Below are 21,805 nucleotides of genomic sequence, written 5' to 3' on the forward strand. Positions count from 1 at the left end.
CGAAAAGATGCAAAGTGGATGGATATTATCATTGATATTGTCATTGAATATCATTATCGAAGAAACAGAAATGGTACAAGCGACGATATCTTTTATTCGAGGAAATTGTGGAAGGAATTTCCTATTCCAAATTTAATAACGGTAGATATCTCATTTATCTCATTCATTACTCTTTATTTCATTAAAATAGATACACTTGTAATAGATCTTGAATTCTAATCTTCTTAATTTATCTAAATGTTAATTATTAACAAACATCATACTCACGAAAATTGGCGTACAAAATACACACGTGTACGAGATATGTGTCCAGACATTGAAATAATCACAATGTTATCGAACATTGAATTAAGCAATTAAGTTACAATAAAGAGGAAGCAAAGTCAAAAAAGATGTATAGCTATATACTACGAAATAATGACAAGTATAAAATATACTCGCACGGGATATCTATTGGGATCTTTTTCGTGTCAGGCTAGCATAGAAACAGTAACACAGATCACTACCATTGGTCCGAGATATCGTGAAACCGTCACACGTGAAAGATACGACGACAATCTATTATACGTATATTTCTTTTTCTTTCCTACACCAGTATTTTTCTATTTCGCGACGACATTTTTTCTCTCTCTCTCTCTCTTTCTCTCTCTCTCTTTTTTTCTATGACAACGATGGCAACGATAAACATCTTGCTCTTAACGGGGAATTTCAAATCTTATTGTAAATTAAAATATCACGTTTATTGTCACCAATTATTTCCAAGATTGATTTCTATTGATATTTATATACTATGCTTTTAAGCTTTGAATATATTTAACATATTAATCGATATCAACGATGTTGGATCACAAGTTGGATTGCAATTATTTGGAGTAGATTTAATCCAAAATCTCAAAATTATCTAATAAAATATTCCTTGGTACCATATTTACAAGAGCAAGTGAAATAAACCAACGAAGAATGATTACACCAAATAAACGGTTTGATGGAAAAAAGTAAAGATGGAAAATTGAGTAGATGCAAGGAATATTTATAGAAATTGTTATGAATGAATTAATAAAATTTTCCTTGGCGTATGCGTATCGAACCAATGGAGAACCCGATATCGTTTGGACCTTTCTGATGTTACGGTAGTCAAACTAATCTATATAGGGTGTTATCGAACAGATAACGTTGCCTGAGCTCCTATCTGGTAGCCATATTTTCGATACAATATATAGGTGATCGATATATCCACGTATAGTTCTCAGTGATTGAGAGTACCTATTGCGGTTTACCTCGAAGAGCTGAAAGAATTTCGAAAATTGTCAATTCGCCCGATTGTGTCTCGTCTGTGATTTACATTTTCATCGAAAGAAAAAAAAAAAAATCAAATCTTTTAACCTCAGAGTTAAAAAAGAATGCTCCTCGTCTCAAAATCAAGTGTATAAATTGTGCATAATTGATCGAAAAACCATTAACTTTAATTTGAAATCGAAGAGAAAAATAAATAAACTCGAAGAAGAATCGTGAAACAATAGGGGAAGTTTGATGGACGAGCCGGGGACGAATCAATAATATTCAAATTAATGAATTTTAAATGATTCATTGAACTTGTGAACTTGGCTCGTAAGAAATTTTGTGAATGAGAAATATCCTTTCGAATGAACTCGTCGCCAAAGATCAGTCGTTTCCGAGGTTGAACGAGAGCAGAAGAGCGGAAGATTTTCTCGCGAGATTTCGTGGAGCGAGGACCGTTTTAAATCTAGATAATTACGTAGAGAAAAAAGGGAGGAGGGAGAGAGAGAGAGAGGAAAGAGGCAGTGACAGAGGGGAAGTGGAAAATGGCAAACGGATACGACGATTATTACGACGCACCCTGGCATCTCTTCCCTCCGGATTACGCCGAGGAGGAATACAGGTAAGGAAGGATGTTACGTGGAAATTTATTGGAACGATCAAAGGAGTTGGATTTGTTCGTCTTTTCATATGAAATCGAATCGAGTGCAACGAGAAAGGAAACATCAAATGATTTTCATATTTTGAAAAGGTAGGATTGTTAACCCTTTGCGGCCTGTAATTGTTATTCATAGTATACTCTAGGGATTCATTATAGGGTTGAGTCGAAGAAATTTGGAAGAAACGAAAATGCTTGTTTTCTTTTTGATAAGAAACATCAACTTTATTTTCGATGTGATATTTAATGAACGAATGGAAATGAGAAATATTCATCGATAAATATATATTAGATAATATGAATTAAATATTCTTATTGATATATGTAATAACAAATTTTGACAAGACAATAATCCAAAAAAAATAATAATAATAATAATCAAATAATAATCCAAAAAAAAATTGATCAAATAAAATCCCGACATCAAGTTTCGAAATCCAACATTAGAAAAATTAACCTAATCACTCCTCGAATATCACTCGAATCACTCCATACATCAAATACATTTATAAAATCTTACGAAACTTTCGCAACTTGGCAAATCACGTTTGATGTTACACAACAAGATATCATCTATTTTCAATTCGCAGATAACGAATTACAAAGAAATTGTAATTTCCCAACAAAAACAAACTTGTAATCTGTAACAGAAGATACATTACAGATTAAACGTAAAAAAAAAAAAAAAAAAAAAAAAAAAGCTAAGGAAAAAAGGAAAAGAATACACTACTTCCTTCATCCATTATCTGATTTCACGATTTTTCCCGAATAGAGATAATTGAGCTCGAATTTCTTGATGGAAAACATCGATGTTGCCGGGCGATAATGCAACACGGTGGGTCGATTAGCATATCTGATTAGCCGGATCAACGGGTGGAACCGGAAGCGAGCGGGCGTTTAAGAGCAGTCACGCATATCGGTTAGACGAATCCTTCGGTGTAGAGTGGTACGCCTTGTTACACGGGCGGGCACGCGAGAAAGGGCCCAAGTAGTAAGCGCCAACACCTGTTGGTTTCCACCATAAATATCGGATTAATCGTAACTCGGTGTGGCTGTTTTTGCATATCGAGTTCGAAACTCGTCGATCGTGAAACGATCGATGAATTAGAGATTTATTAGAGTGTGGATTGGTGTTCGATGCTTTGAAACGTTTATTTATATTTGATATATATATATATATATATATATTGAGTTTTGTGACGATAGAGTGGAAAGATAAGTCGAAGTTGGATTTTAATGTTTTTTTCCTTTTTTTTTTTTTTAGATAATGGGTATTATATATTATATATAATATAGATATCGGATAGAGGATTCTTACAATTTGAATGACTCTAGTGGATTAAAGAATGTTGTGGAGTTGTAACGAGTTGTAGAATAGTTTGAAATTCTATGAAGTAGAGAACATTTCAGCAGTTTGAAGAGTATTTTATGATAGTGAGTTGGATAGTACTTGTAATACTTGTAGTAATCTAACGTGTTGATGTAACAATATATCTTGAAATGTTAGATCCATTCCATGAAATCTTTGAGAAATTTTCTCGATTAAGAATCTAATTGATTAGATTATTTATATTAAATAAATTAATTTTTGGAATTCCATAATTGAAATATTCAATATATTGTATTTAATTACATTCACTTTATAACAGTGAGGAAGGACAATTAAGTTAAAGTTAAATTTGATACCTGAAGTCGAAGAAGAATAGTAAATACCTGCTTACTTTGAGGTTGAGATAATGAGTAGTTGTAAAATGATTTTTTGGGATCCCACAAAGTTTACCAATACTTTAGTAATTTATTGTATAGAGAGATAATAATACTTAAGTTAATTCTAATAGTTGAATACTTTTGGAATCGAGTAGAATTTTATTCTTTCGAATGAAACATCGAATTAAGATTCAACACAAGCATCCAAGATTACATATTTTCGATAAAAACGAACGATCCTTCGATCTTGAAGTTAGATTCGGTTGACATGTGACCTAAATTCGCCCGATTGCCACCGTTCGTTCGATGCAGGTCGATCGATACATCCACGCGATTCACTAATTGGCTGCATTATTCTTTTTTTTTTCCTTTCTCTCTCTCTCTCTTTCTCTCTTTCTCTCCCAGTGTTCGTCACGTCTCGTGTGATTAATGATTAGATACAACAGATGATAACACGAAACGATGCCGAGAACATCGTGGAATATTTACTGGCAGAAAATTACTCACTCAGATATTGATTTCTTAGAATATTTCGCACGAAAATTCGTTCAAAAAAAGCGCGAATAATCAAGAGATTAAAAATAATAAAATAATCAATGGAATATTTAAGTTTACAAACGAAGTCTTTTGGATCTTTTATACTTTCAAAAAAAGGAAAATATTTTAATCTTATTTTTTGCAAATTTTCACTCTCAACAACTGAAAAGAAAAAAAGAAAGAAAGAAAAGAAAAGAAAAGAAACAGTGCAATTCTTCAGAATTTCTCTTGAACGAAGCAAAAGTTCTTCGTCAAATTTTTTTCAACTCTCACATTGCAAAGAAAATTTCCAATCCTCCTCCTTCTTGAAACATAAATTTAATCAATTATCAAACATCATTTCATTTCGACAAATTTTGCTTGTCACAAAACGGTCACAAGAACGTGCATACAGAGCATCGAAGAAAGGAAAGAAGTCATCGACAAGGGACCAACTTGTCTCGAGATCGAAGCTTACACGAATACTGAGAAGAATTATCTTCCACGACCTTACCTTCCGCTCTTCTCTGGATCTGAATGGACGAAGAAGAAGTGAATGGAGGTTACCCTTGTGCCAGCTTCGAATAACTTCTTAAACGTTTCTTAAACATTCTCCCCGATGGTAGCTGGTCCTTAACGAGCCGTGCACAGTTTGGGTCACGTTTGGCCCCGTGGTATTCCACCGTGTCGGCTGGATGGCCTTCTCGAGGATGAAAAAAAAAAAATAAAATAAAATAAAATAAAATAAAAACTCCCGATGAAAGAGGGTTCCTCGAAGGCCACCCGTCGAGCCACCTACTACTACGAGAGACGTACTACGTTCATTCACGACTTCAGAACGACGGCTTGGTCCATTGTGATCTTTTTGGTGAATGAACGTCGCTTCTCTCTAGCCGCCATCTTTCTCGTCCGTCGACTTTCTTTCTCCAATCTTTGACCAGCTCGTTCGCCAGTTCGAGGATGAACAGTCCTATGGCACTACTACAAGCTGGTGGAAAGTGGATTTTTCAAGGGTTTCTTCGAAGAGGATGGAAGGTGTACGAGGGTTGTCGTTGACAGAGTGTCTTCTTGGACCCACGATGTTGGATATATATATATATATTTCGTATAAATCAAAAGTTGGTAAAGGAAAGATTTAATTGGAAAATACGAATTTTGATTAAACTTTTAATGAGCAGGCGAGAAGAAGCAGCGTTGAAAATTCTTTTTTCTATACGATCAATTTTCTAACAGGAAAGAATATATATCAGTAGTTCGATTTTTCCCTATTCGATGTTAAAAATAATCAACATATAATGATATTTAATAATTTTTACAATTTGAATCGTAAGTGGATAACGTAACAATAACGTGCAATAAAAAACAGAGGTAATAGAAACATTATTCCATGGGATTAGACAACACTCGAACGGTCGAGTGCAATGGTACTCCACAATTTTTCCGATCCCCATGTAATAACAGCCACTCGAGCCGCCACTCGAGGGTGACCGTTTCGATAGTCGATTGTAAAGTGCCACTCGACGAACATTTCATATTTTCGCGTGTCAGAAACGGGAATGGGGAAGAAGAATGGGCGACTGAGAGCGATTGAAGTGCGAGGAAAAATCGAGGAGACGTCGGTGATATTGGGAAATTTAAGAGGAAAAATCATGCGCCGGCACGTAGAGGCAATAAATAAAGGACTTGGCAGGAGTTCTCAGGTGTTTGGCCGAACAGGTAGCGATATTGTCATGTTAATGGGGGATGGAGGAAATATCCGGTAAATGGGTGAACCTTTATTCAACCTGGCACGTTTCGTGGAACCTCCACACCTGAATCTTTCTCCACCGATACCGAGTATCAAGTGGTCGCTCGAGAGCGCAACTGCGTTCATAAAAACTGGAATCCGGTCTGCTGGTGTCGGTTTATCTCCTCTTCAGAGTGTTTCGAGTGTTTCGTTTTTCGATGATTCACGATCTCTTCTTCTGGTGATATCTTTGAGCTTATTCCGGGTCGAAATCGAAATTTTCGAACGAGGAAAGGAAATTTTTAATTAGTCTGCAAAATGAGGTAAAAATGTTGGCGATTTAATATTTTGTTCGGTAAATATTGGGAAAAAATTTGACAGGGATGAATAAAGTAGATTGGAAAAATTATATAACAAAGACGTTAAATTCAAACGATAATACTTTCTAATTTATCCCTTCAATATTTGTAAATTTTTTTACCATTATATCTTACATTTAAGTTTCTCCAACCAAAAGTTTCTCTTTCAACGTTGAATATTGCCACCAGAAGAGTCGTAAACCATCGTTGACCATAAAAAAAAAATTTCTTCAAGGAGAACATAACTAGTTATAACAATGGTGGTAATGGCAGGGTTTTATTGCTACAGATTAGATCTAATTGCCTTACCGGTCAGGTGTTTACTTGTCTTCATTCATCCCAACGTGTTTTCCACTTTCCACTTTCTTAAAAATTCGTATTTCTCGAAAATTGAAAAAATAATCTCGAATCTCTTAAATGGTGAAGCATAATCTGGTCGATCGAAAAAGATGGGATTAACTAGTGGAAAGAAACTCGTTTCTTCAAACAGTGGATTAACTCGAGCCCCATGGTTGAGTTTAGTTAGCTAATCAGATTTATCTTAAAGTTCACGATACAATCTTTAAGATTGTTAACTGGTCAGCTCGAGTTGATCAGTCAGCCATTGAATGCCAAAGAGATTATCAGGATTTAAACGTTCGAATATAATCCATGAGTCAATTTTCGTTCGTCTTCTGAGATTTTCTGAAGAAACGTCGATTTAATTTGAATGTTGAACGAAGATAAAATGATAATTAGATCTACTAACTCGATGAGCTTCGTGAAAAATTAAATTTATAAAATTTTTTAGATAAAAAGAATGACTTTTAAATAATTAATAACGTGTACGAATCATTCAATAATTATTTTTCTCCTAAGCAAAGTAAAGGATTAAAAAATTATCAATAAAAAACAAAAACCATTTCAAACTATCACTTACTTAAAAATTAAATTATATTAAATACATTCTGAAGTATACAAATCTTCACACAAGCAATCTTGACACAAGACACAAAATTCAACGCAACAATCTTATTATCATTTACAATTACAATCCACAAAATTAAATTATATCAAACGCAATACACTTGAAAATTCCACACAAATTTCCATCCAGCAAAATAAAGAACTAAACATCATCATCGAGAATACAAAAAAAAAAAAAAAAACTATTTCAAAAGCACAAAATAATTCTATTACCACTCCACTACTACAACTAGATTCGTCACAAAAATTACACATAAAATTATCGACCTTCATCCCAGCGAAATAAAAGGATTAAATACCCTCTGGAGATGAAAGAAAGCATTTCGAAAGCGTAAAATCCGTAGTAGCCACCGCACTCGATCATCGAAGGGCCGTAATAATCCACGTTAAGGTCCCCTCTGGACGATTTTCAGCGAGGAAAGCGGGAGGATCGGTAAAACAATGAGACGCAGACAAATTGGGTTGCGTGCTCGAAACAAGTTGGCACAGCTATCGCCAAACAGTCGTGGGATCCTGGCAAATGTTGCTCGATTGCCCGCCAGCTCGAACTTCTCCAGCTAGTTCTTCTCCCTTTTTCTCTCCCTCTATCTCTCTCTCTCCCTTCCTCTCTCCTTCTCTGTCTTTCACTCTCCACCTTCACTATCATCTTCTCCTCCTCTCTCGACGCTTGGACGAATACGTTGGTTTGGAAAAATCACGAGAGCGTCTCGTTGAATCCGATTCTAACCGAGTTAGAACGGCGCAGCCGTGGAAACGGAAACGATTCTTGCATGCCCCGCGTCGTCTTCCGGTAAAGAGTTGCTCGAAACACGCGAGAGAGAGACTCTACTTGACGATTTTTGTGCGTGCATCGTGGGAATCGATCTTCATTTCTTAATATTTCGTGACTTTTATTTCGTCTCTTTTTATGCATTTCTCTTTTCTTTTTTTTTTTTTCTTCTTTCTTTCGATTTGAGATGTGGGATTTTTATGTATAACAGGATTTTATGTGTAACAGGAATGGGGATGTGGCAATATTGAGGCAATATTGTGGATTCGAAATGGAGAATTTTCAATTTTTTTTTTTTCAATCGTAGGTAATGTTGGTAATGGTAATTTGAAAAATGTAGAATATCTTCATATTTGTATCTGCGAGAGTATGAAAGGTTGAATAGGGGTGTATAGTAGGAAGTAAATTGACTCTGTCAAAGTAATTTACGATTTTCTGTTTTAGCAATACAAGTGACTCATTCCCTTCTATCCGACAAACAAAGAACGTGAGTACTTCCGACAATTTTATTTATAATAGTGTCAATAAATCTGAATAATCATTTCGCATTGCTGAAACGGAAAATCATATCAATTCAATATCAATTATCGATAGCAATTAAAAAATTTCGAAACCTTATCCAAAAATATTTAAACCCTCGAAAAATTTCACGGAAACGAAACTATTTTTAATATCCACACTTTAAAATTTTCAAAATTACAATAATCTCAATTTTCGTATTTCGTATTAACTCATCATCAATATTACCAATTTCCTTTTTTCAATTCTCATCATCAACGACAATATTCTCATTACAGATATTAATTATCAATTATCGATGAAAAATTTTCAAAAACCAAATTCAAACTCTTAAAAAATTCCACGGAAGCGAAAATTTTCCATCGAATAAATCCAAGGATGAGTGCTCATGAGAAAAGTCAGGAAGGTCGAAACCGCCCTCTTCCGCACTTTTTGACTTTTTCGCCTAGCCACACGATCGCACAAAGACCTCGTTGAATAAACCGGAAACCCGCTTCATCGTCGCCCTTACCTGTCCTTCTCCCTTGGATCATGCTTTTTCCATCCACGTGTGTGCGCGCTATGACGTACCTGTATTTATGCGGGTCACTTCTGTGCGATTTGATACAACCTGCAGGTCCATTGAAAATCTATCTATGAATCTAACAAGATCAATTTGTCGTTCCTCGAGTACCATTTAGTTTAGTTTGGCTAGTCGAATATCTTTTCAAAAGATGTGGTTTTACGAAGGATTCTTTTTTTTTTTTTTTCTGAAATTCAATGGCTTGGACTTTTTTACTCGAAACGTTTTATTGAGGATGAAGGATTTATGATTGGAACATTGGTGCGAGTGATTTATTTTTGTATGAATATATTTTACAACCTTTTTCAATGTTGCAACATTGTATTTTGTTGAATAATATAAGGAGAAATGAAGGAATTAACTTGGTTATAATTGAGTTAAATGTTGAGAGGATTATTCTTATAGCATGTGAATTGAATGTGGCAATGCAATTATATTAAAATGATTAAGTATAAAGTAATGACTATTTTGTGAATTGCAAAGATTAAGAATTATTGTTAGAAGTAAAAAGAAGGATGAAAGGATTATAAATAGGGTAGAATTAAAAAAATGTAAAAAAATCTTTCTATATTCAGAATATATATTTCTTAGTTTGAATTATTTGTAAAATAAAATTAATCCCTACTTCAATGATTTTATCAATGCTAATAAATACTCTACTTTTGGATATCTTAAAAACTGAGTACTATCTAAACCATCTGAAAGTCTGACTTGATTGTTTTCATTAATCCAACTCATTCATATTAAATATTTAATCAATGGTAGATATTAAAATTTTTCACCTATATCAATAATTAATATTATTATTCCTAATTACTCATAGGTAATAATCTTATTTGCTATCTCATCACTTAAAATTCAATATATTATAAATAATATTAAAAATAAAATTTTCAGATCAATATCTATTATATATATAAATATTCTTTAATTAACATACATATAATTCATCTATTATAACTAAATTTATTTCATTCAATTTACATGTCAATATAATAATAACACATGCAAAATTTATACTACTGTAGAATACAATCCTAACATGAAATACCTATCACACAATTATCTTAACATTCACTAATTCTACATTCCTATGACACTCTCAAACCACCTATATAATAACATCATATGGAAAATAATGTTGAACAATAGTCTTAATACCTATACTTAACATAATAAATAAATAATAATAATATGGAAAATAATACAGAAGAAAACAACACTGCAGAATTCTAATACTCGATGGACTTAAATATTAATATTATCTTAATAACATTCACCAATTTTATGTTCCATCCCATGAAATATACACATTACAACCCTTCCACCAGCATGGATCATCCAACGATCCATCGACTACGCCCGAGGACGCTTCTAACCCACTTTCGAGTATCGACGTACACCGTAAACCAGGAAGAGGGATAAATCCATCGAGAAAGTGGGCTAAAATTGGCAAGAGGAAGAGGGAAGAGAGAGAAAGAGAGAGAGAGAAAAAAAAATCGAAATGACACGGTAAAAGCACCGCTAATGCCGTTTCGCATTAACACTCGACGCAAAGTATGCTCTCGGTGTAAAAAGCCCCTGATCGATGGAGCGATCCGATTGGTCGGCGGACGAGGTGGGTCGAAATCAACCCCCTCGACGGTATTCCAGGCCGATCCTCCAGACACTGTGACCCGATTGGTCCAAGTTGCAAGCTCCACCCCCTCAAACTCACCCCTGTCGTTCACCCAGCGAGCGTTCCCTCGAGCGTTTCGCATTCCAATAAATTCCTATTCGTGCTTCTGTTGCGCTCTTGGATCTCGAAAGTAGATTGCAGTTTTCAGATTAGACGATGAAATTTGTAAAATGGATTGACCGATCTGATTTTGGCTCGAGTGTGTATATTTGAATGGGGAGGAGGGGTGGAAGTTTGTTGAGAGAGTGGTTTGCGGTTATGGGAGATGGTTTGATAAAGTTTGAAAGATTTTTTGAGAAATTTTTTTCTTTTTTTTAAATGTATGATCTATTAATTTTTATATTTACTCTGAATAGTTTAAATTATTTTTTTTTTTTTTTTTTTTTTTAGGAAGAAGATTTAGACTGAAGTAGATATAAATAATATTGTGTATAAAGTAATATATTATGAGAATGTAGGTATATGTGTCATAGGGGTTGCTTCTGTTTATATGCATTTTGACCACAAGCTCACTTAGAATCAATACTTAAATCTCGTTTAATCAAGAAAGTAAATACGTTACAAATATCATTAAAATATATATTTTAAGGATTTTATGAAAATATCAATTCATAATACAATATAGATACTAATAGTTACTCAAAACAATTTCATAGCACTTCAATTTATTCCTATATTATAACAAAATATTCACAAATCATCGTCCAACATTATCCAATCCTAATTACAACAATACAATTTACAGCAATGGGTATACACAATACACTATCGAATATTCAAACAACTTCAAAATCCATTCAAACAACGTCTCTCCTTAAAACCAACTCTCCAACGTACAAATCTCGAAACCCAAAAACCACCCCTTCTCGAGTTTCAAAGAATCACACCCTTTACCTAATCCCAAATAGACGCAGAGAGCAGCGTAACAATCTCCCCTCTCTCTCTCTCCCTCCCTCCCTCCCTCCCTCCCTCTCCCTTACTTTGTATAGATTGATCTCCATCCCTGTACGAAAGAACGATCGACCACGTTCCCTGGAAATCCAGCTCGCTAATTCTCTCGGCGAGCATCCAGTGGGGTGGACTGTCGAGGGTGAGCTCGAAATCCCCGCCCCTTGCTCAGATCCGCCCTCTGGCTCGAGGGTGCTTGACGAGCGAAACGGCGCGGAGGTAGGGACCACTAGTCGTCAAGTGCTCGTCGAGGACACTCAAAAAGTACAAGGAGTGCTCTTCACTCGACGAAATCGCGGCTCTCTTTCCCGCTCCTCCGATCTTGAAAAAAGAAAAATATCAAGTTTCGAGTCGCGAGTGAATGTCGTTCGAGTTTCTACGCGTTTCGCTTCGATTGAACTTGTGATTTTTTTCCTCTTCCCCCTCCCCCCCTCCCCCCTCGTTATATCGATATAATTCAACAACAACAACAATAACAAGGATAGTTGGTGGATTCTCGAGAAGGATTCTAGAGAAAAAGTCTAAAGTCGCGGGTGTATTGATGGGCCAGTGATGAACCGGAAGGGGCCGAAGTTGGGGGACGAAGAGGATGGTCAGGTGTGCGGGTGAACGTTGAACGCATCGGGGATCGGGACGGAATTCGGAAGTGAATTTGGGGAAGTGAATAGAGGAAGGAAAGTGGCCGAGAGTGAATAAGTAAGAAGGTACGAGAGAGATCTTGGAAGGGTGAAATTTAAAAAAAAAAAAAAAAAAAAAAAAGGGAGAGAGAAAGAGAGGGGTTAAGAAAAAAGAGTAAGATAAGATTAAAAAAAAAAAAAAAGAGAGAGAGAAAGGGTGAGGACATTGAAACGAGTGCGAGAGAACCACGAGGACATTAACATGTACTGACGCCACTAACACCTCCTCGAGACTTTCAAAATGGCGGACAAGAATAAGATTCTGCCCTGGTCGATGCTATCCTATCAGACCAGTCTCTTGAATCACGTCTGGTACAGCCAGCTCGCTTTCAGTAATAGGTAAACTTGAACTCATCAGAAAAGAAGAAAAAAAAAAAAAAAAGAAAAATATATATATATATTATAGAGAATTATATCTATACCACGTGTATGTAGCTTATTTTTGTCGACACCAATTTATATATATATGTACATATATATATATATATATAGAGTTCGAGTGTGTTAGAACAGGCACTCACGCGGTTAATTCTTTGCAGAATTATTTCGCATGCGTTTCAGTTCGAATCTTTCAGTGGAATGAGTGGATTTATATTATCGTGGATATGTGGATATCGATTAAGAGGGTGGAGTTTATTATCTGATTTTTTTAGTTGGCTGAGTAGAGTATGAGTTTTTTGGTGCAGAATGTTGTGTCGCTTAGCTTTTTCATTTGGTTTGTCGTAGAATTTTATTTGAAAGCGATGAAGAGTGGTTTGATTTTTCGATAATTCTGTAATTTTTCTTGGAAATTTATCGAGTGAAATTTACGAGTCGTTATTGTGATCCAGTGATTCTCGAGATCCAATTAGATCTTTGATTTTAATATTATATAAATGGAGATTTTATAGATTTATAGAGGATAATCTTGATACGAGTATTAAATTGAAAGTGAAATTAGATAGGAGACATTTTATTTTCTTAATAATTTCTAATCATAATAAATTTCTTAAAATTTATTATCTAAGTTATATCATATATTATCGTTTTTCCTTTGCAACATATTAATGCGCGAAAGGAATTTAGAAAGAAGAAATAGAATTTAAAATTCGCCATGAATATTAATCCTTTGATTAAATAATACCTACGAAATTAATATTTCATAAATCGCAATCTATTCGTTTATTAATTGTTCCAAAGAAATAACAGGATCCGAAAATGATTTGAGATAAGCGAGAAAGTCTCATAATTAATAATTTTATCGATAATATTATTGTCTCGTAATCGAGATCTTGATGTCCCTCGAATTCTTGCACGTGGCTTCATCATCGATGTATTATGCCTTATCGAAACATTCGATTATCGTAATCTTTGTTTTAAAATCGATAATCGATGTATGATTTCATTAATATTTTTGCAAGCTTAAAGATGAAAAGAAACTCTAGAAGAAAATCAAATTTCGACGAGGAGATTAAAATTTGAACGACAGATTCTTTAATTACGTTAGAACGGTTGGTGATTTCAACGCCTTAGCTTCGCAATTAATTGCTAGAGAATAATTTTACATGTGAAAATTAGGGCCAAATAGTTTCTTTTTTAACGAAGTTTCCATTCTCAATTGTTTTTATTAGTTTTTCTCAACTAAATTTTGCAATTTTTAAACAATAAAAAAAATATAATAACAGTAAATCTCTCTATCATGCAGGAAAGAATAAAATTTTATCGTTTTCAAAATTTATTAGTTTATAATACTGTAAAATACATTATACGGCTTTACCTTTAATTATTATTTAATTTGCATAGAATAAAATCTTCAGATTTGACTTATTCTTTATTTGACACTTTTTTCTTTATTCCTTTCTTATTTTTCTTATTTTCTTCTATTAAAATATCCTTTAACATTTTAAATTGGATTATGCTAAATACGATTATTCGCTACAATATATACTTTTAATTATATTATTCGAAATTAAAATATTATCCAATTAATACATTACAATTTTTAATATTACTATCCTCTTAATATTACTCTTACAAGGAAGTGATTTTAAATGTATTTAAATTTTAAATCTAGGAAAAAGATTTGCTCTCTTCTAAATTCGAAATTTTTTATTTATATATTTAAATATTTTATTATTTATATAACTTCTTCTAAATCTTTTTTATCCTATATACCTGTTCATCAGAATAATAGGGGTTAAGGTAAATAACTTCATTCTTTTGTTCATTTTCTAATACGTATATAACTAAGTGATTATTACATTCTTTAGAGGTTTAAATTGGATTATTCTCCTGAACTGAAGTTTATAAAAGCTATAACTAATCCTAAGAGACCCATTGACAATAATCTGAGGCTATACTTCATATAAGACAGTAATTAAACTTGAACATTTCTTCTGTCTACACTTCTACTTATTACTATATATTCTCCACAAACGTTATATATAATATTTTCCTTTTTCTAATTTAGTCACAAAATGAACCGTTCTCGATCTCGACAAAACCAACAATTTTGAGGCGATCCTCCGCCATCCGTCCCCACCTCCGAGAAACCGAAATATTAAGAGACAGTACGGTCACCAGGCGTCTATTAGGAAAACTTTGAAGCGGCAGTTCTTTCATCCGGGAACGTGGCCGAACGTGCCGCGATAATAGGTCGTTTGGCTTAGACTTTGGAAGGGCAGAAATTCGCCTCTGTGCCCGAGGACAGGTTGTTTGGCAGCGGAGCTGCAGGTAGCCTCGGCTTCCTTTCACTATGTAGAACGCGTCTAATCGGGACTTAAAACGTCCCACTGGCTTCTTGACGCTTCGTCACGCCGCGGGAAAACTTGGAAAATTGGATTGATCTCGTTGAAAAGCGGCCTTTTGTGCTCGACTTCTCGACTCGCGGCTGCTCTTCGTTTAAAACCACGAACGGGTTTCGAACGAATCCCACGACTTCAGTCGTTTTAACCAATCGTCTTATTTTTTTTTTTTTTTTCAATCGGTTCGACAGATATCGATTAATAGAGATCGATAGAGAGAAATGGATATTAAGATAGAAGAATTTTATAAGAAGTCTCGCGTGCTTATTCTTTTTTTTTTCCTTTTTGGTTCATTTTTTAAGATAATAATTTAGGATGGTTCTGTTATGCACGTTCAAGTAGATGTTCGATTAGTTTGTTAGTATAATCATGATCTGGCTGAGATTATATATATGTTTTTAATCGTTTCGCTTCGATGATCTTTCTGTTGTAGAATTTTGGAGAGCTTCAAGATGCCCAGGAGCACAAGTTTTCACATCCATGACATTCTGCAGCTTGATTCGAAGCCATCCCAGGAGGAAACGGAGGTGCAAGGTAACGAAAGGAGTGATTTTTCTATGAATTTCGAACCGATTTCAGTTGGACCAGATAATTTTTCTTAATAAATTCTAATAAAAATAAATTTCTAATAAATATAAATTTCTAATAAAAAGTTTCTCTTCAAAATCTATGCTCTCAAAAAACATTTCCATTCTTTGATAAATCGTTCGAAATAAATTGAAAATATTATGTCGAGTCGATATTTAAAGGGATTGGATTTTGGAAATTCTGGTTGCAGGTAGTACCACGGTGCTACCGACCACGAACGATGTTCCGTCGGCATACCAACAGTTTTTCGAGCACACGACGGCCATGTTACAGCCCGCGATATACGCGAATCTGAACAGAGGCACCTTACCACCCCCGCCACCCGCTTTATTGGGATGGCCGACCGGTCCAACGTTACCGACCACATTACCTCAGCCTTTGGAAGAGGTGAATGGTAAGTAATAAACTTTTTACGAATTTTTTGAAGCGTGGAATAGGGTTAAATTCACAGTTTACCTCTCTAATAATCTCTCGCAATTGTTAAAATTGTAATTCTAATTGTAATTGTAAAATACTCTTCAAACAATTATTGGTTACCAAGAAATAATTCAAATCATCATCTTTCGATCAAATTATACTCAATTTAAAATCTATTGGAAAAAATCTGACATAAGAATATGAACGATCTGGGTTTCGAATTTCAAAAAAATCGTACGATTCGTTACTACGAATCGAATGTATGAAATATACTTGTGAGAGGTGTGCAGTACGTAGCGTCGAAACCCTTATTTATTTAGCACCCTACAATTGGCCCGCTTGGGCTAAGCAGGATCTAATGGTCCTATAAAAGGTCCTCGTGGGCCCTGTTCACCGATTGGCCCGTGCAAGGGGACAGATGTCCTTTCGAGGGCAGATGCGTGTATCCCTGTGAGGCCCTCGATCAATCGAAATTGTCACGCCCAAAAAATCCATCCGTAGCCTATCGCCTCTTTTCACCTCTTCTCCTTATCTCCCTTCCGTTCTTTTACTTCTTCTCGAATATTAGAACGGTCGACATCGAGAAATCGGGGATTTCATCCCTTTCAAAAGGGTGGAAAGGGTGTTTTCGACCGCCGGGATGGAGAAGATAGATCCCTAACGCGATCGCTTTCGTTGGCATGTGATTGTATAAATTTTGTCTTCGAGTTGAAAGAAAACCGAAGTCTCGATAAATCGAGAGTTTCGAAGAGAAAGTTGAAAGTGTTAAAGAAAATTAATAAATGATCCATTTTTGTAGAATTAAAATATATTTACAAACAATTGCTTCGATTTTACATTTTGTCAAATTGTAAATTTATGATAAATATCAAACGATTCTCATCTAAACTCTATCTCATTTTTTCCTCGATTTAAAATTTGCAATGGCGTTTTATGTGTTCAAACTGGAATCTAATTGATCGTCGAATCGTTCTTTTTCGAAGACGTTAATGTCGTCGTCGTCGTCGAGAAGCAAGATGGAAGTGTCTAATTGAAATCACGACGCGACAGAGGCTGGAGCCTAATCTCCCATGAAAATGATACAGTCGATCCCATGGGGTAGAGGAGGGTATCAAACGCTGTATATTGCTTCACACCCTCCCCAACCAGGCTTACGGCTCGTTCACAAAAGCGTATTGTATGCTCACGAAGCCAGGGACCTCGTCGTTGTACATTAAATTACCGTGTCTCTAGGCCACCGTGGTATTTGCCACTTTAGCCGAAGACTAATCAAAATATTGTTGGATTAAACGGTGAACAGAATCTATCAATATTTCGTTATTATTTTTTTTTTTTTTTGGAAATTCTTCGTGTTTTTTAAATTAAGAAATTGATCCTTTTAATATTTTAACGATCAATTTTGTTTCTTCCACTTTATAAGTATGGTTTGGATAGGTTTAAGCAGAAAGTGTATCCGAACGATGAGCAAGCAATTATTAACGAGAATTGAGTAATCAATACAGGCTTGCATCTGCTTGCAATCAGCGTAGGAGTCGAGGGGTAGTAAAAAATGCAGCTGCAGTATGCCTTAGTCATTTTCCAAACGATCTAAATACCTTTCCAAATGACGTTTATCGATTTTTAGAAAAGTAACTATTACAAAATTACTCGTCCAACTCGATTCTACTTTAAATTTGCAAAATTTCCAACGAATATCTTCGATCCTTATCAAACACTCATAAATTCAATAACCCAAAATCCAAAATCAAATGCGATCCCTTCATTGCTTCGAAAGATCCTTCAATTTCTAAACAGATCCACGAATTATAATATTATAATTATAATAAAGAACGCAATGCTCAACCAATACTCGCTACACTTCAATTCAACCAACCAATTCTTCCACATTGCAGCATCATAAAACTGCAAAAATTCCAGTGTTGCAGCAACCAGACTCGACCAGCCCGACCATCTCGGATCTATCGTTCCCACCGAAGCAGGAGGCGAACCACGAGTGCAAAGAGGAAGAGTCGGCGGAGTTCGAGGACGAGCAGCAGGCGAACGAGACCCAACCCCACGAGACCGAGCACAAAAAGCGGAAGAGGCGAGTGCTGTTCTCCAAGGCGCAGACGTTCGAGCTCGAGAGACGTTTCCGTCAGCAGAAATACCTGAGCGCCCCCGAGAGGGAGCATTTGGCCTCGATTATTCGGCTCACCCCCACCCAGGTGAAGATCTGGTTCCAGAACCACAGGTACAAGACGAAAAGGGCGGCGACGGAGGCGAGCGGAAGCGGGTGTTCACCTAGAAGGGTCGCTGTACCGTTGCTGATCAAGGATGGAAAGCCCTGCCAGTCCAAGCTGATGGAACCTGCCACGTATCCGACCACGGGCCAGGTACCTATGCCGCCCTACATGCAGAAACCTTATTGGTGGTAAGACCAATGGACTTTCGTTCGTTGAATGAATGAGAATCATTCGTTGTCATCGTGGACTTGGCGGTCGATGGCTGGGATATCTGGAGGATCGATAGAAGGCTGGCACGAAACAGTCGAAGACGTTGTCGAATAGTAGTCGGATTTTGGTGGACAGAAGATTAATTAATTAGAAGGTTAATTAATGATTGTTATGTCGGGAGAACGATTTGTCTTTTCATCGGGGAAGGGAAGAGAAAAATTGTGGATGATATTTGTTGGAAGGACGAGGAAATCTTATCCAATTATTCTGGGCGAATTGGTATATCATATGCGACAGAAAGTGAAGGAGATGTTGAAGATTTATCGTCGATCATTGATACTTGAAATATGAGATTGTTAGAGAAGGAATAAAATAATTGTTAGATTTTTGGAGAAATTATGAGAACTTTCGTCTTGTTGGAAGAAAAAAGGATTATGGATAATATCTTGATACGGATTTTTTGTATAAACAAGATAAGAAATCTAATTATAAACTGATTTTCGAACAATGAAAGCTGTAAGATGGATGGAAGATTATGGATATATTTAAGTCAATCAAGTAACGGGTTCGAACTTCTCATGAACAATATCTAAGGAATCAAGTGAAATATTATCTTCCTCGTAATGTTAAACATGTATCAAAGAATCTTAAAGAAACAGTATACGATCAAAGTGTGGGGGTCGATCAATTTTAAAAAAAACATCAACGAATCTTGAAACAACAAACGATCGAGAGATATGAAAAATACAAAAAATCAATCAGAGAAAGAGAGAAATCGTCAAGTACCGCGAAGAATAATCCATCCCATAATTGTCAAGAGAATTCCAGTACAGAAAAGAATCGTTTTTAACTAATATCGTAAGATTATCAAGAATCAAACGTATTATTAGCTTAGATGATTAACAGTAAGAAACGAGTGTTTGCCTGTAAAACTTCGACTAAGTTTACTCGAGTTCTCGTTGTTGAGTAAACGAAGTGTACTGCCAATCGAAGTTGACGATCGACCATCATTCTAACTCGTAATTAAAGTGGATCTCGACGCGAAATTTGAAAATTCGATGAAACTTTTATCGATGAAAGTGTCGTTCGAGTGAATTAAACTGCGTCTGTGTTTCGTCGATTGTATCGGGTATTTGCGGAAGATAAAAACCAAAGATAAATCGCGATTATGATCGTGGAGAAATTTGGATGAAATTTGGATACAAACTTTTAAGAGGATTTATAAAATTTGTTGGAAAAATAGTGATAATAATTTTGAAATTATTTGATTGGTTGGAGATAATAATATCACGAATATTCTGTAAATTTTAATCCGAATTCTAAATTTCTAAACTGATCAGAGAATTAAAAATATTGTGGTTTATTTTATAATATGATATTCTATTTTTCGAATGATAAGTGAAAAATTGGAATATTTCTAAAATTATTATTTTTAAAAATAATAATCCTGTTTGTCTCTTAAAATGTGTATCTACAATTTCTAACCAATTCGATAGGATGAGTCGCATAAAGTGTTCTAAACTTTCTGATTATAACATTTTACGCCAAAATCGTAACGTAAAAGTGATATAGCGTGAATAAGTAGAGAAATAAAGGAAATAGGTATGCACTGTCGGTCAAAAGTTTGAAATTAATTCTTTGATCTCGTGAGATCTTTAAATTTAAAAAAGAAAATCTTAATTCTGTTTAGTTATAACGTTATCTAGTCAAAGATTTATAAAAACAATCTTGCATTGTATTATAGTATCAACTTAATATATTAATTTTCAAGTGATAGCATTGAATCGTAAGTAACACTACGACAATTTGAGTTAGGTTAGGTTTAACCCTCGACTGATATCTTCAAACGATAATAACTTTAATTTTTGAATAAAATTAAACAATTTTATTCAATATTCTATTATAAATATAATATTCTATATTAATATTTACTTTATAATCATTAAGTTAGTTATTTAATGATTCCATAAAATATAGAACGATAAATAGAATTAAACATAACCTCAAAAAATCTCAAATACACCTATATATAAAATTAATCAGAAATTCAAATTCAATAATATTTTCTAAACTTTTGATCAATAGTGTAGATCATTAGATAGATTCACAGTTTCGAGATTCTTTTTTTTTCTTCTCTTTTGTACAAAGTTATCGTTAGCATGTATGTGAATATACGCGTGTATGTATGTATATATGTGTCTCTCACGTTCGTACTTAAAAATAAAAATTCTCATCTACGAATAATAAATAAGCGATTAAATTAAAATATCTTTTCATTTTCTTACAGAAACATTTTTCAAAATGGCGAAGATTCTTGATCGCTTATATAACAATTCTCCCATTTTCTATCAAATTAATCGCGATAACGAGATAAAACAATAAATAAAGTTCGAACTATTGAATAAAATAATAATAATCATTTCCAAAGAAAATAGTTTATGAAACATGAAATTTTAATCTGAATTGAGTGAAAGAAACAATTTTTCATTATTCAAACGTGTTGGAATATTCTGATTTTATCGAGGAAAAAAATATTGGATAATAACTATTGTTTTATTATTGAAACAATTTCATTAGAAAAATAAATATTGGTAAATTGTATCAACAAGAAGATTTTTTTTTTCATATAATTGTAATACAATGATTCTCGATTGTTTTGTTTTTGTAGAGATCGTTTCGTGGAATGGAGGAGATAATATAGAGCAAGTAATAATTGTATAGAGGGAGTGATACAGTCGATACAGAAATCCCAGTTTATCGCCTTTAATTAGGAAGCATGTAATTAATACGTCGAATAGGTTGTATATATGTACATTGTGTATAATACAGGTAGTAATAATATAACAGATATTTAATAAAATCGAATCTTAAGCAAATTTATTTATTGTCTTTTATCCTTTTCCTTTCGTTAAATAAAATTGAAAATATAGATATTTGTTTGAAAAATATAATATTAAGAGTACAAAATCTAATGTTCAATATATTTTTTTTTAATAATTATCCGTCTGATGGAACAATAAAAGACAATATTTGAGATATTTTGGTAATTTTTTAAAGTAAATATAAATAAAACGATACAGTGTCATGAGACATATTTATTTTTCATATCTGATGACGTATTTTGTTATCCAGTATATCGAATAAAACTACTTCACAATTACTACTTCAATTAAACAGATGTAATGATTAAATTATCAGTCAAATCGTGTGACATTTTCCACG

At 34.3% G+C, this 21,805-nt stretch overlaps 1 protein-coding gene across 2 annotated transcripts; it reads left to right on the forward strand.

Annotated features, from left to right (window-relative positions):
- The first annotated feature begins 1,275 nt into the window (after positions 1–1,275).
- LOC122716280 (homeobox protein Nkx-2.8-like) lies at positions 1,276–21,459 on the forward strand. Of its 2 annotated transcripts, XM_043939195.1 has the most exons (5): positions 1,276–1,900; positions 8,424–8,466; positions 15,580–15,680; positions 15,925–16,128; positions 18,069–21,459. In XM_043939195.1, the coding sequence occupies exons 3-5, from the start codon at positions 15,599–15,601 to the stop codon at positions 18,563–18,565; spliced, it is 783 nt and encodes a 260-aa protein (XP_043795130.1). In that variant the 5' UTR covers positions 1,276–1,900; positions 8,424–8,466; positions 15,580–15,598; the 3' UTR covers positions 18,566–21,459. The 2 variants fall into 2 exon arrangements, with proteins under 2 accessions (XP_043795130.1, XP_043795129.1); XM_043939194.1 differs by lacking the exon at positions 8,424–8,466.
- Positions 21,460–21,805: the final 346 nt, after the last annotated feature.

This window comes from Apis laboriosa, unplaced genomic scaffold (genome assembly GCF_014066325.1).
Source record: "Apis laboriosa isolate Shangri-la unplaced genomic scaffold, ASM1406632v1 scaffold43_cov150, whole genome shotgun sequence".
Lineage (NCBI taxonomy): Eukaryota > Metazoa > Arthropoda > Insecta > Hymenoptera > Apidae > Apis > Apis laboriosa.

What these genes read in the sequence shown, in the direction of transcription:
- LOC122716280 (XM_043939194.1), top strand. Translation starts at nt 1,824, where the DNA reads ATGGCAAACGGATACGACGATTATTACGACGCACCCTGGCATCTCTTC. An exon ending in TACGCCGAGGAGGAATACAG is followed by an intron (nt 1,901 to 15,579) that starts GTAAGGAAGGAT and finishes TTTCTGTTGTAG; the next exon opens with AATTTTGGAGAGCTTCAAGA. An exon ending in GGAGGAAACGGAGGTGCAAG is followed by an intron (nt 15,681 to 15,924) that starts GTAACGAAAGGA and finishes TTCTGGTTGCAG; the next exon opens with GTAGTACCACGGTGCTACCG.